Source organism: Papilio xuthus, unplaced genomic scaffold (genome assembly GCF_000836235.2).
Source record: "Papilio xuthus unplaced genomic scaffold, Pxut_1.1 DF828177.1, whole genome shotgun sequence".
Classification (NCBI taxonomy): domain Eukaryota; kingdom Metazoa; phylum Arthropoda; class Insecta; order Lepidoptera; family Papilionidae; genus Papilio; species Papilio xuthus.
The window spans coordinates 5,593,978-5,606,598 of NW_013530472.1; the positions used below are offsets into that span (position 1 = coordinate 5,593,978).

Sequence of the window (12,621 nt, forward strand, 5' to 3'; positions counted from 1 at the left end):
GTTTTTAAAATATATATAAATGGATAAATTGTGTATAAATGTTCAATTTCAATCTGGTCACACCGTCGACATATGTCTATTCATTTGACAATTACGTTTTCATTTTAAATAGGTTGTTTACTTTCATATTACCGCGAAAACTTACATATAATGAATGATAAACGTATAAAATATTAAGGTGATATTGATAGAATACTGCTATGCCGCGCGTAAAAATTGACTACGTTGTTAGTGTAACCAGCGAAGACCCAGTAAGTAATCTAATACAAAATTATTTTCTGATAAGAACTTAAAATTTATATAAATTATAATAAAATTAAGAGAAAATTTGGATGTTTACAACACTTAATTAATTTTGATGTTCCTGTGGCTGACTAGGAACAGAGTATTTTTTAAACTTTATTTTGTCTACAAAAGATATAGTTCTGGGATTGTCTCCCATGATTTAGGATCACCCGGCCAGCAACCTGCTCGCCAACGAGGTGAGCAAGCGGCGCTGGCTGTGCAGCGCGGGCGCAGGCGAGGGCGCCGTGCTGCTCCAGCTGAAGCGCGCCGTCAACGTCAGTACTCTAATTTTTCACCTAAGTATTCACTCTCATCACAACCCATCTGTCAAAGCAATATTCAAGGGTAAACTGTAATTGATTTTTTATTTTTCACATCTTGTACAAATGTACAAATAAATTAATTTGCGGGCAACAGCTAGTTATCAAATAATGTTTTAATGTAAATAAAGTTATAAGTGGTAATGTTTTCAGATATGTGGTGTCCACATCGGAGCACACCAGGCCGCGTTTGTAGAGGTGCTGGTGGGCTCTGCAGACTGTCCCGTTGACCAGTATGAGGTATGTCACTCTCATCGCAGAATTTCTGTTTTGTTCTCTCAATATTTATGGATGAATTACATGTCAACATGTCATCGAGCATTACCTCAATAATGTGGAGACATGCCTCAATGCCTTCGCCTACTTATTACATCGGCCACATCATGGCATAACAACAGCAGCTTATTTATCACATCTGAATGAATTTTATCATTCGTGGGTCAGAAATGTAACTTCTAGTCCACTGTAGACATTCTATGTAAATGCTAGAGATGAGCCATGTGGTGGTCCTGCAGGTGCTGGTGCCGCGCTGCGTGTTCGCGAGCCCGGCGGAGTGTCGGCGGGTGGGTGGTGGCGGTGCTGGAGGGGACCGCGTGCGCAGCTTCAGCGCCGACCAGCTGGCGGAGGGCGCGCGCGGCCGCCGCTGGGACCGCGTGCGGCTGCTGTGCTCGCAGCCCTACAACAAGCACTGCCAGGTGACAGCCCTCACTCGACTAACTAACTTTTGCTTCCCGCTTACAGAATAGTACAAGTCGGTATTCTAGTTTATTTATAATTTATTTTGTCAAATTTATCTTAAAACTGATGGTCATAAAATGTTGTCTTTATAGCATTTTCACCAAATTTGTGTGTGTATTTCTACATTGAATATTTTGTCACTTTCTAGTTTGGACTCTCTTTCATCCATATTTATGAACCGGAAGCTGTAACGACTGAGTCTTCTGCGGCGGAGGTCCCAGCCCCCATCTCAGCCTCTGTCCCAACCACCGCCTCGGCCCCCGGCCCAGCCCCATCCCCAGCCCCCAGGGACACGCTGCTCTCTCTCGGGAACTACTCCTCGGACGAGGAGGAGTTCCAGCCGGGGGCGCTGTTCGCTAAACACCAACAGAGTCTCAAGAAGAATGACGACAGCGCTAGATGTAACACAGGTGTCGAGAATTCCATTCCAACTTATCATATTATGCTAAACGCCTAAACGGAAAGTTTGTTCGTTTTCCGCTCTCTGGCGACCGCCGCAAATTGAAATATTGAGACATTTTTAAATAAACTCATACATACTATTAATTCGTTTTAAGTTGCTCAAATAAGAAGAGCGTCGGCACAAGCATTGAAAGATATACCAGACGCGAACACGAGGCTTAAGAAAACTCCTATAGAGAGCAGCGGCAAGCGAGCGCGGCACCGGCCCGGCGGCAGCGGCCAGGGCGGCAGCGGACAGGGCGTCAGTGACCAGGGCGGCAGCGGACAGGGCGGCAGCGGCCAGGGCGGCAGCGGCCAGGGCGGCAGCGGACAGGGCGTCAGTGACCAGGGCGGCAGCGGACAGGGCGGCAGCGGCCAGGGCGGCAGCGGACAGGGCGGCAGCGGCCAGTGTGGCAACGGAAAGGGCGCGAGCGCGGTGCTACGCGGGGTAGTGTTCGCCATGAGCGGCTTCGTCAACCCCGAGCGCGCGAAGCTGCGGGCGGCAGGCCTGGCGCTCGGTGCGCGCTACCGCCCCGACTGGACGTCCGACTGCACCCACCTCATGTCAGTACACCCCCTACCCCCTCAACCCTCCCCCTACATCGCAACTCTATATTGGACGATGGTGATTGTGTGAATAAACCGTGTCGTGTTCCAGTTGCGCCTTCCCCAACACGCCTAAGTTGAAGAAAGTAGTAGCGAGCTCGCCGCACGCGCACGTCGTCAGCGGCGACTGGCTGCGTGCCTGCCAGCGCACCGCCCGCCGCCAGCCCGAGGCGCCGCACTCGCTGCGCCCGCACCGCCCCCAGCACCAGTCCCAGACCCCGCCCCCACCCCCGCCACCGCCCCGGCGTCGCTCACCCCGCGGTCCGTCGATTACAGTTAACATTAACGACCTAATTCACGATCAGACCGAATAAAGGGAACGTCATTTTTTTATTTTATGCTTTGACGCAGGCGACGACACCGACGACACTGACGACGAGATAGAGAAGGTGCGCGCGAACAACAAGAGGCCGCGCCTTGCTCCCGCCTCGCCCTCCGCTCCGCCCACATCGTCATCTGATAACGACGTCTCCTTCGTCTGCGACGAGAGGTTCAAAGGTGAGTAAAATATTTAAGGTTTAAGGGTCGGTACATGGAATAGATTATTTAACTTAATTAATAAATAGCGATAAATAGCGCGGTCGTACAAATAACCCGAGCGTTTTATGTTGTCGGCGGCAGGCAGCGTCACGCTCTCGGACGACTCCTCCACCGAGGAGGAGCCGGCAGGGGAGAGCGCGGGGGACGGGGAGGGCTCGCCTCGCCGCCCCCTGCCGCCCTTCCTGGAGGGGCTGACCTTCACGGTGACGGGTGCGGGGGGTGCGGGCTGCGACACGCGCCTGCTGGCCCGCTACGTGCGCGCGTACGGCGGCCTGCTGCTGCAGGTACATCTGCCCTTTGAATGTTTACTGATCATTACCATTAGATGCAAATATTTTTGGTATTGAGTAATCACGGCCGCGCGGCAGGATTCCGAGCTGGAGCAGGGGGCGGCGGTGGACTACGTGGTGTGCGCGGGGGGTGCGGTGGGCGCGGGGGGTGCGGTGGGTGCGGGGGGCGCGCGCGGGCTGCGCGTGCGCGCCGACTGGGTGTGGCGGTGCCACGAGCTGCGCGCGCTGGCGCCCACACTCCCCTACGAGCTGCCGAGCTGACCGCCCACCGCCTTCCTACAGACATTAACGTTCTTATTGTTAAATACTTAAATAATAATAATAATAATGGTATTGGAAAGTTATTTCCTTTATAAAAATCCTTAACCTGAAGAGAGTCACGATTGAAGTACGTCCAGCTTGTCCCGAAACCCCTAACAGTACATTGAATGAGGGCTCAGATAAACTACATTATAGTGAATACTGCTCACTGAACTATCACATGTTTTGTATTTTTTTTTTTAAAAATCTTAAAATGTTATCATACACTTTTACTCAAAATAAATATTGGTAAAATTTTAGAACCATGAAAAAATAATAGAATATCTCCTTTGCAAAGTTATGAAAATCGGTGCAACTAATACGATTTACGAAAATGTATGATCTTGTCTCAAGTAAATATACATACAGTTGTAGGTTTAAAAAATAACAAAAAGTGGCCACAGTATGAAAGTTTTATTGGTGAGTTATTGCAATAAAAGCGGGCGGCAGGCGGCGGGTCACTGCGAGGTGAGCAGCGTCAGCTTCTCGTTGAGCTGCAGCTGCGTCTTGACGAGCTGCGCCAGCGTCACCACCATGAGCAGGTCCTTCACGCTGGAGGCGAACGCGTCCGCGAACGAGTCCGCGGCCAGGCTGGGCAGCGAGTGCGCCAGCTCCAGCAGCGCGCGCCCCGCCGCCTTGTGCCCCTCCGCGCGCCCCGCCGCCACCTCCTCCACGTACTGCAGCACCTGGTCCAGCGAGCTCGCCAGCCGCGCCGCCGCCTCCGCCACCTGCGCCAGGTCCGGCGCCGGCTGCACTTGGCGCGCGCGCCCGCTCGCGCCGATCGTCTTCTGGCACAGCTGCAGCCCCACCACCTGCAACCGACCGCGTGCCGGGACATCGTCCGACAAATGTGCCAGCCACACACACCAGGCGTACAATGTTTTTACTCACCTCGGGCTCGTAGCAGATAAGAGAGACGTTGATGGGTGTGAACATGCAGCCCTGCTTGCCGTGCGGCACGCCCAGCGGCACGCACACGTAGCCGCGCAGCCCCATGCGCTCGCCGGCCAGCGACGTGTCCAGTGTCACGTGCACCGGCTCGCGGCACTCGCGTGAGTAGTACTCGTGGATCACTGACGAGTGGTTGGTCACCTCGTTGCCCGTCGCCCACCACCCTGCCACAACAACGAGCTTCAATCCTCACTTATGGTAACAATATAGTTATGTTCTTATGTTATCAGAAGTTTTTTTATGAATCAAATTATAATAAACTTTAAACAAACGGCTAAACACTCAGTGGCGCCGACTAGTTTCGAGCCCATCGGGGCCCTTCATGAGGGTGAATGGGACTGGTATTATTTCATGTCGTCTCATACACATCCATGGCAGTGAGAGACAGGAAGCTTCGCAAAATAATACCAGTTCTACTCACCCTAATGAAGGGCCCCGGATGGGCTTGAAACTAGTTAATGCCGCCACTGGACGAATATATGTGAGTATTTATCTGTTTTTATGTAAGTTTATTATAATGTGACACAAAAGTTTAAATAATTTAAAATCAAATTATTTCAATTGATACTTATATCATAAAGATGAACGATCAGATTTTTTTGTCTTTTTTGCATTGAAATTTTTTTTGTTCTGTAAAGACAATCTTGGGCTACTGCTAATTCCTTATAAAACAACAAATTACATGATCTTCCTAAATATATAATTATAATCTTCTGTTTTTCAATCATTAGCATGTGCATATTTTACATTTCTAAATATTTAGTTCTGTTGAGTAATAGCTTGAAAAACCAAAAGATGGATTAACTTTTACGACCTACCATAAATAGTTGGTAAATCTTAAACTACTTAATCTTGGGTTCACCAGAGTTCCAGTAACACGTTATATGTATTCATATAAATACATATATCAAAAGTATGTACTCCATGTGCCATGGATCCCATATCAGTGTAACTGACCAACAATGTTTTCAGAGGCATTGACCCGACGGTTGAGCTCGTACACATCCATGGCATAGTTGAGCTCTGCTTCCACCTGGTCTGCGTGCTCTTTGTGCGGAACACAAAAGCAATTTGTCACTTCCACAACACCCTTGTCCGATGTGCCTTAAAAGAAATTAGTTTTGTTTACCACAAACATGTCTTAGAGATGAAGAACCGCCATACTTAAATCGTATGATCCATGTTTTCAATTAAAAATAGGTATATTTCTATTAGTAAATAGTTGTTTAAATCCAAATCCGATAGGTTAGTCCCATGACGTCTACTAAAACTATAACTTAAAATCAGAGTGCTGGCCATATAAAACATTTTTTTACCCAGCAACGTGCCAATAACTCGATGTGAATCCGCATTTCTTCGCTCATATGCATCAACGATTTGAAATAAAACTACGGGATGTATCTTGACAACTAAGTTGAGGGCCATTTTGGATTTGAAGAAAGAAGATATCACAAAACTGCAAAGACAACAATCAAACTGACACTGACAGCAAGTCGAAAATCTAGAATCAACATAAATCATAGATATATTATTATACTCTGTAAATTTATGGCAGTTTTTTAACTGGGTATTTTGACAATTCACTAGATATGGGTTGAGTAAAATCGATTAAAATTTTTTTCTAATTTCGATGGCTGTTCTCATAGAACTTGTAATCGAAAATTTCGTGATTTTTGATTTTGAATTACAATAGAAATAAATTTGTTTCTTTCTATTCCTACTTTATCCTTCATAACGACATAAAGAAATAAGATATACAACCAAAAATTGCGGTGTTGATGCACATTAACATTCTTTTTTTAAAATTAGTTGTGCGATTCATAGCCATATAACTACAATAAATTCAAAAAGTTATAAAATACCTAAATTATAGTACCCATTTGTTGGATTAATGTTATCACAAGACCGATTTTCGGTAGTTCCAGTTATTCGTTGTGCGCGACGGTTCGACAATATGATAAACGTCCATTAAGTACAATGTTAAAGCTCATACAAAATAAATTCAATATTTTATAGGCGTCAGTTGTCAAACTAATATATCTTAAATAGACATACTGTATAAGCCTATTATAATTTCTTACTATTATATTTAAATTTGATACATTTTTAAGCAAACTAGCTCTGCCCGCGACTTCGTACGCGTGAAATTCTGTCTTTGGGTAGTATTTTAATTGTTTAGACTACTTATTTTACTAACATTTATAGTACATAACACAAAACATTAAACTTTCTAAGCAATCACATAAATTATTCAATAATACAAACTTGCAGCCCCTATTGTTATTTTACAAACCTCGAATATCATATTTATTTATATCAAACTAGCTGTCGCCCGCGACTCCGTCCGCGTGGATATATAAAAAAACTTAATTAGTATAGCCTATGTGTTCTTTCAGACTATGTTCTATACGTATGCCAAATTTAATCGAGATCCGTTCTAGAGATGTCTTCAAACATCCATCCACATCACAACCATCTAAACATTTGCATTTATAATAGTATTAATAAGTTAAATAAAAAGCAGCTCTTCAAGGCATAAATTCGAAAAAAAATATTATAATGAACAAATAGTATCCTATGTCCGTCTCCTGGCTCTCAGGTACCTCCTCAGCAATTTTCGGGCAAATCGGTAAAGCCGTTCTTGAGTTATAAATAGTATAACTAATACGACTCTTTTTATATATAGAAGATATTCGTAAGGATTAACCTACGCGTTATAGCATCACGCTTAATATTTTTATGGTAATTCGAAATTATGAAAATGGCAACATTAAACAGTGCAGTTGACAAAATGGCCCCTGTCAGCTGTCAAGTTGACAGTGTTGATAAAATTTACGATTGCGAACTGCGACTGCCTCAAATCCTTGTGGGATTATTGATGCCAAATTTCAGCGAGATCCTTGCATCCGTTTTGGAGATACCTTCAAACAAACATCCTTCCACTCACCCATACAAACATTCGCGTTTATAGTATTGGTAGAATATCTGAACTGATGGGCTAAATTTTTACAGCTTAGTAGCACTTCCCTGTTAACGTCAAAAAATCTTTCCTGATCGTCGGTACTGTCTCTTCTGTACTGGCGTAATGGAAACAGACATAGCTTATTTCCGTTATTTATTAAATGTGGCCTATCCTTTTTTCTTACTGCGTTAAGGTTAAAAAGAGCCATCAGTATTTCTTAAATCAACCAAAAGAATACCAATGTTTTAATATTTTAATAAAATTTTATTCAAAACAACGACTAATATTATGTAGCTATAGCTTTATTGTACTTTATTCAGGGGATGTAGGCGGCGTTGTGTGAATGCGTATCCCGTGCATTTCTGCTATTTCATCCTTCAGGGACTCTGTCACTAAGCGATGCTGCTTCACGCGAGATAGGCCCGCAAATTCTTTAGCTTCCACACTTACCTGTACAAAATAACTTGGGTTTTTAAATTTATATTAGGTTATATATATAAGGCCCAGCAGAGGACCGACACAGGCTGATGATAATGATGGCCAGTGTTTACAATAGGATTGTTTTGTAATAATTATGATGTAATTGCCGCCTGTAGGGTTATTACTTCAAACATGGCGCCGCAGCCGCCAGAGATGTCCTCGACGCTGAGGTAGGTGATGCCGGGCAGTGCACGTCGCAGGGCCGCTGCCAGCTGCTGCTCCTTGCCCACGGCACCCCCGTCGCCCACGCCGCCCACTGCTCTTATCTACTTTCACGATATCTTTATCATTATATAGTTAAAATTTTGTTAGTCTTTTTACATATGTTACAAAATGTTATTTTTGGAAGTACAAACTTATTATCTATTATATTTATTCATATTTCATCTACTATCCATTGTGTCTATGTACACCACAAAGTATAGGTCCAAGATTAGTTGACGTGTGACATCATGAAGTCAAAATGTTGATTTGGGATCATTGTTCCGGATATCACAAGTGACAAAAATGGTGGCAAACCTCTGTTGCGAGAACAGAGCCCTGTTCACTTACTCAAAAGTAAAAGTGAGTTTTGAGTTTAAACTGCTGAAACATCTATACAAAGCATTGTGTTAACTGTTTGATAAAACAGAGAAAACAATATACTTTGACAATGGATACTCTAATAAACTAGTATAGGTTATACCACAAAATATTTGGAGGAAACTGACTGTGGACACATTCATTGAATAGATGCAGGCAGTTTATTATCTAATATACTACTTTGCTACAGACTACACATTATGAGTAGCCTACAAAACCTTTTTTAAAAAAATATTATTTTTATATTCGACTTCCATAGTGCTTATGCACAAAATCCATATTAAAAATTTGCCAAAAAAAAGAGTTTTATAATAGTTTGAAGTAAAAAGAATGTTAATAATCTTCGCCTTTAATTACTATGTGCAAGCAAATTGTTGTTCAAACATATTACTATATAAATTATATTTAAATGTTTTTCACAAGATATAAAATACTCTTATTGGTAAAAGTCAAAGCCCCTTTTGTGTTGCTGTGCCTGTGAGCTCCGAGTTTTGACCTCACATAGTCCACATGCAGACTGAGGTGCAAAAGAAAAGATGACAGAATAAACAGCACAATAACTACAATATATACCAATATATGCAATGAAATCATTTCTTACTTTGGTACTAATGAGAGGTCGCAACGTTTTTAAAAAAATCCGCAACATTTTATGTTCTATTTTTAAACATTCATTGAACAGAAAATTCGAATACAGAACATTTTACACAACAAACAGATTAAGACGAAGACCTTATAAATATTCTTAAAAATGTTATCGCTTAATTGAAATTCTTTATTAATGCAACTATCTTAACTATAACCTTAAACTCTCAAATGCTATGCTAGTTTGACAGCTGATCAGCTGTCTCAGGTGTCAACTGTTAGCGTTAAATTCTCAATTAAATAAATCCACGCAACTGTTATGGTATGGAGTTGCAATATTTGGTTGGAGCAAGCAAATACCTCCTTTACTAATCAATATTAATACAGATTGTAGCGCATTTATTTCTTTTTTTTTAATTTTTTGACCTGGTAACATAGACCTTTAGGTCGTTTTATATACAATGAGTATATAAAATGTTTTATATAGTTGGCAAGTTTCTCTTACTCTTTAATGGTAGTATATACTCTTTGGTAATATCCATCCATTCATTCATTCATTCATCAATTGCTGTCAAACAAATTAAATCTTTCAAAACACGTGTTTATTAAAGTTTGAAATAAAGTGCGGTTTTTGTGAGTTTTAGATTTAAGTGAACTGCAGTGAACTAACTCACAATTTTTATAATATGTTATGGTGATTCGTATAAACAATGCCACCATATAAAACGGGATTACTTAAAAGAAAAATATCGGAAAATACCAATAAAACAAAGGATAATGTAAGATTATTGACTGGTTATTATTGTTATTATGGTTTAAAAAGTTTTATACTTTTATAGTTATATACTTTTATATTTCAGAGCAGTAACAGCAGTAGCAGCTGTGATGATCACAATTTAATTCGCGGTGACTTGGATAAAGAGGCGGATTCCTCGGACTCGGACAACGAGGATGGTCATGCCCCCTCCGACACCGAACTAGATGTACATATTAAACCAACTTTTAGTTTTAAGTTATTATTAACAAAGCAATGTAAAACTTTACAATTGCAGAAATTTCCAATTTTTTTTTTTAATAAAAGATAGTAATTTATCTCAAAGCAAACTGAATAGCTTGGGTTTGGAACATTTTACAAATATCATGAATGCAATGTTCCAAATATTGCATAAATAAATGGTTGGATAGATTTTCTCGAAAACAGCTGTGTGAATCATGCTTAAATTTGGCACAGATGTAGAACATAGCCTAGAAAGACACATAAGCTACCAAATAAGATTTTTTTTATTCTGTGCAAATGGATACGTGGGTGACTGCTAGTATACAATGAAATTATAAATGTGACAATGTGATTGCTTGATAGTTATACGATTTAAATAAAAAATATGTTTTAGGGAGTAGTGTTTGACAGCGGAGACTCTCTTCTGAGTGATGATGCTGCTAATGAGTCTTTAGAGGAGTCATCGGTAAGTTGTTTTAATGTTATTTTAAAAACGATGTAAATAATGAACATGTATTGTATACTTTATATTTTATAGGAACAGTTAGCAAAGACAAAGACCTTCCTTGATGATAAGTCATAGAAGAAGGAAATCAAAAATCATCATGAAAAACTGACAACTTTTTTTACTTAAATTGCCTATTAATAAAATATAAATTTTTGTTGGCACATATGGCACCACTGCCTGACATGTAAACGGAAAGGCATTCAAATTCTTTAATTAACCTTCAATATACTTAGTGCATATGTATTATAACTAACTAACTAACTAACTACATGTTTAATATCAGTTTAATTTTTGAATAGCTAATTTAATATTGACAAATTTTGATTGTTTTTCAGGATGTTAGTGATTCAGAGGAAGATGAAGCATCAGATGGAAGGGAGAAGGAGAGTGACGATGATACAAGTGATAGCAACACTAAAGCAACAACACATAAATATATTCAGTCAAATACAAACATAACAAAAAGTAAATTAAAGCCTGACAATGAAGACAGTGGTGCGGAATCGGGCAGCGGGAGCGCATCACGCGTACAACACTCACTCCCACATAAAAACAACGAGAAGCCATTTAAAAAGAAAGAATTTAAACAAAAAGCGACAAAAGTTGCAGCAGAAAAAAAGAAAGCAAATAGCAGTTTAGATGCTTTAGAGCAAAAGATAAAGGATGTTCAGGTCAACATACAACCGGTGCAAGAAAAAGGTATTTTAGGGGACATTTAAGTATGCTCCTGTAGTATTATCATAAATATGTAGGTCACCGGTGTTAACAAGTGAACCTTCGCAGACGAGTACGAGTCCGGCGACACGTCGGATGAGGAGGGGCGCGTCAACACGGCGGGCGAGGTGCCGCGCTGGTGGTACGCGGAGTACGACCACGTCGGCTACGACGCTGACGGCCGCCGCATCGCGCGCCCCCCGCACGCCGACCGCATCGACGACTTCCTCAGGTGCGCGCCGCAACCGCAGCCGCACACCGCACACCGCACGCCGCACGCCGCACACAGCACGCCGCACAGCCCACCCTCGCTACATGTTGCAATGCTTCTGTTGCAGGAAGTGCGAGGACCCGGACTTCTGGCGCACCGTGCGCGACCCCTCCACCGGCCAGGAGATCATACTGTCCAAGAAAGACCTCGAACTGATAAGCAGAATACGCGAGGGCCGAGTGCCCAATGCGGACCATGACGAATATCAGGTCGCTTTAAAATATATTCTTTTGTCTATGTCTGAAAAATTAGAGCAAAAGTGAACGTATGTGCATGTGAACTGTGGAACGCAGCCCTGGGTGGAGTGGTTCAGCAGCGAGGTGCTGGCGACGCCGCTGCGCGCCTTCCCCGAGCACAAGCGCTCCTTCCTGCCCTCGCGCGACGAGCAGCTCCGCGTGGCGCGCCTAGTGCACGCCCTCCGCATGGGCTGGACCAAGACCCGCCGCCAGCTGGCCGACGACCGCCGCCGCAACAAGGTCCTAACCTAACCCAACCTCGCCTCGCACATACATTCATATAATATGTACAGAATTGCGTCCCCCGACGATGAGCTCGTTGCATACATGTTTTATAAGCTAGATATCGCCCGAAAAAGTGAAGAGCAAACAACTGAAGGCGTCGGTGGCTCACGGGGCAAGCACTTGACTTGCAACCTGAAGGTCCTGGGTTCGAATCCCGCAATGTACCAATGTGATTTTCGATTTCCGATTTACATATGTACATTTACCTGCACATATCTGAGAAGAAATTCAAAGATATGTGTGAAGTCAACTATGGCCTAATCACCAGTAACTTAGGGTAGTCTCCGAATGGGGATGTGTAGTGAACTGATGATGAAACAAGTGAAGTAGCCGTAATGTAACATTGCAGGAGTTGAAGTTCTATGACCTGTGGGGCTCCGGCGCGCAGGAGGAGGCGCCGCGCTCGCTGCAGCGGCACATCCCCGCGCCGCGCCGCCCGCCACCCTCGCACGCCGAGAGCTACAACCCCCCGCCCGAGTACCTGCTCGACGACAAGGAGGTCCCCGCACTTTGCACACACCGCTACCCAC

General features: G+C 43.0%; 4 protein-coding genes across 4 annotated transcripts in view; 2 read left to right on the forward strand and 2 right to left on the reverse strand.

The window, feature by feature from the left end:
* Positions 1-3,481, forward strand: XRCC1 (DNA repair protein XRCC1). The gene is made up of 10 exons (XM_013306446.1): positions 1-251; positions 450-560; positions 759-845; positions 1,121-1,300; positions 1,492-1,753; positions 1,901-2,348; positions 2,443-2,651; positions 2,742-2,888; positions 3,012-3,214; positions 3,299-3,481. The coding sequence occupies exons 1-10, from the start codon at positions 201-203 to the stop codon at positions 3,479-3,481; spliced, it is 1,881 nt and encodes a 626-aa protein (XP_013161900.1). The 5' UTR covers positions 1-200.
* A 434-nt stretch (positions 3,482-3,915) lies between these two features.
* On the reverse strand, positions 3,916-5,951 carry eIF3f1 (eukaryotic translation initiation factor 3 subunit f1). The gene is made up of 4 exons (XM_013306463.1): positions 5,788-5,951; positions 5,429-5,575; positions 4,412-4,635; positions 3,916-4,332 (listed from the first exon to the last, which is right to left on the reverse strand). The coding sequence occupies exons 1-4, from the start codon at positions 5,894-5,896 to the stop codon at positions 3,979-3,981; spliced, it is 834 nt and encodes a 277-aa protein (XP_013161917.1). The 5' UTR covers positions 5,897-5,951; the 3' UTR covers positions 3,916-3,978.
* A 1,693-nt stretch (positions 5,952-7,644) lies between these two features.
* LOC106113647 (bolA-like protein 3) lies at positions 7,645-9,292 on the reverse strand. Its single transcript, XM_013306489.1, has 3 exons — positions 9,097-9,292; positions 8,039-8,179; positions 7,645-7,883 (listed from the first exon to the last, which is right to left on the reverse strand). The coding sequence occupies exons 1-3, from the start codon at positions 9,142-9,144 to the stop codon at positions 7,746-7,748; spliced, it is 327 nt and encodes a 108-aa protein (XP_013161943.1). The 5' UTR covers positions 9,145-9,292; the 3' UTR covers positions 7,645-7,745.
* Positions 9,293-9,638: 346 nt separating this feature from the next.
* LOC106113613 (ribosome biogenesis protein BOP1 homolog) overlaps positions 9,639-12,621 on the forward strand; it is a 6,369-nt gene continuing 3,386 nt past the window's right edge. The window contains exons 1-8 of the mRNA XM_013306447.1: positions 9,639-9,859; positions 9,941-10,063; positions 10,472-10,543; positions 10,921-11,284; positions 11,369-11,531; positions 11,638-11,779; positions 11,864-12,046; positions 12,441-12,620. Of these exons, the coding sequence (XP_013161901.1) occupies positions 9,791-9,859; positions 9,941-10,063; positions 10,472-10,543; positions 10,921-11,284; positions 11,369-11,531; positions 11,638-11,779; positions 11,864-12,046; positions 12,441-12,620 (1,296 nt within the window). The 5' untranslated portion in view covers positions 9,639-9,790. The remainder of the gene's footprint in view (positions 9,860-9,940; positions 10,064-10,471; positions 10,544-10,920; positions 11,285-11,368; positions 11,532-11,637; positions 11,780-11,863; positions 12,047-12,440; position 12,621) is intronic.

Bases quoted from the DNA above. Each gene is read 5' to 3' on its own strand.
- eIF3f1 (XM_013306463.1), bottom strand. From the start codon at position 5,896: ATGGCCCTCAACTTAGTTGTCAAGATACATCCCGTAGTTTTATTTCAA. The intron at 4,636-5,428 runs GTCAGTTACACT...TTGTTGTGGCAG, and splicing joins TGCCTCTGAAAACATTGTTG to GGTGGTGGGCGACGGGCAAC. The intron at 4,333-4,411 runs GTGAGTAAAAAC...GGTCGGTTGCAG, and splicing joins TTATCTGCTACGAGCCCGAG to GTGGTGGGGCTGCAGCTGTG.
- XRCC1 (XM_013306446.1), top strand. From the start codon at position 201: ATGCCGCGCGTAAAAATTGACTACGTTGTTAGTGTAACCAGCGAAGAC. The intron at 561-758 runs GTCAGTACTCTA...TAATGTTTTCAG, and splicing joins AGCTGAAGCGCGCCGTCAAC to ATATGTGGTGTCCACATCGG. The intron at 2,889-3,011 runs GTGAGTAAAATA...TGTCGGCGGCAG, and splicing joins CTGCGACGAGAGGTTCAAAG to GCAGCGTCACGCTCTCGGAC.
- LOC106113647 (XM_013306489.1), bottom strand. From the start codon at position 9,144: ATGTTGCGGATTTTTTTAAAAACGTTGCGACCTCTCATTAGTACCAAA. The intron at 8,180-9,096 runs GTAAGAAATGAT...TCGTGAAAGTAG, and splicing joins GACCTCTCATTAGTACCAAA to ATAAGAGCAGTGGGCGGCGT. The intron at 7,884-8,038 runs GTAATAACCCTA...TATTTTGTACAG, and splicing joins GCTGCGGCGCCATGTTTGAA to GTAAGTGTGGAAGCTAAAGA.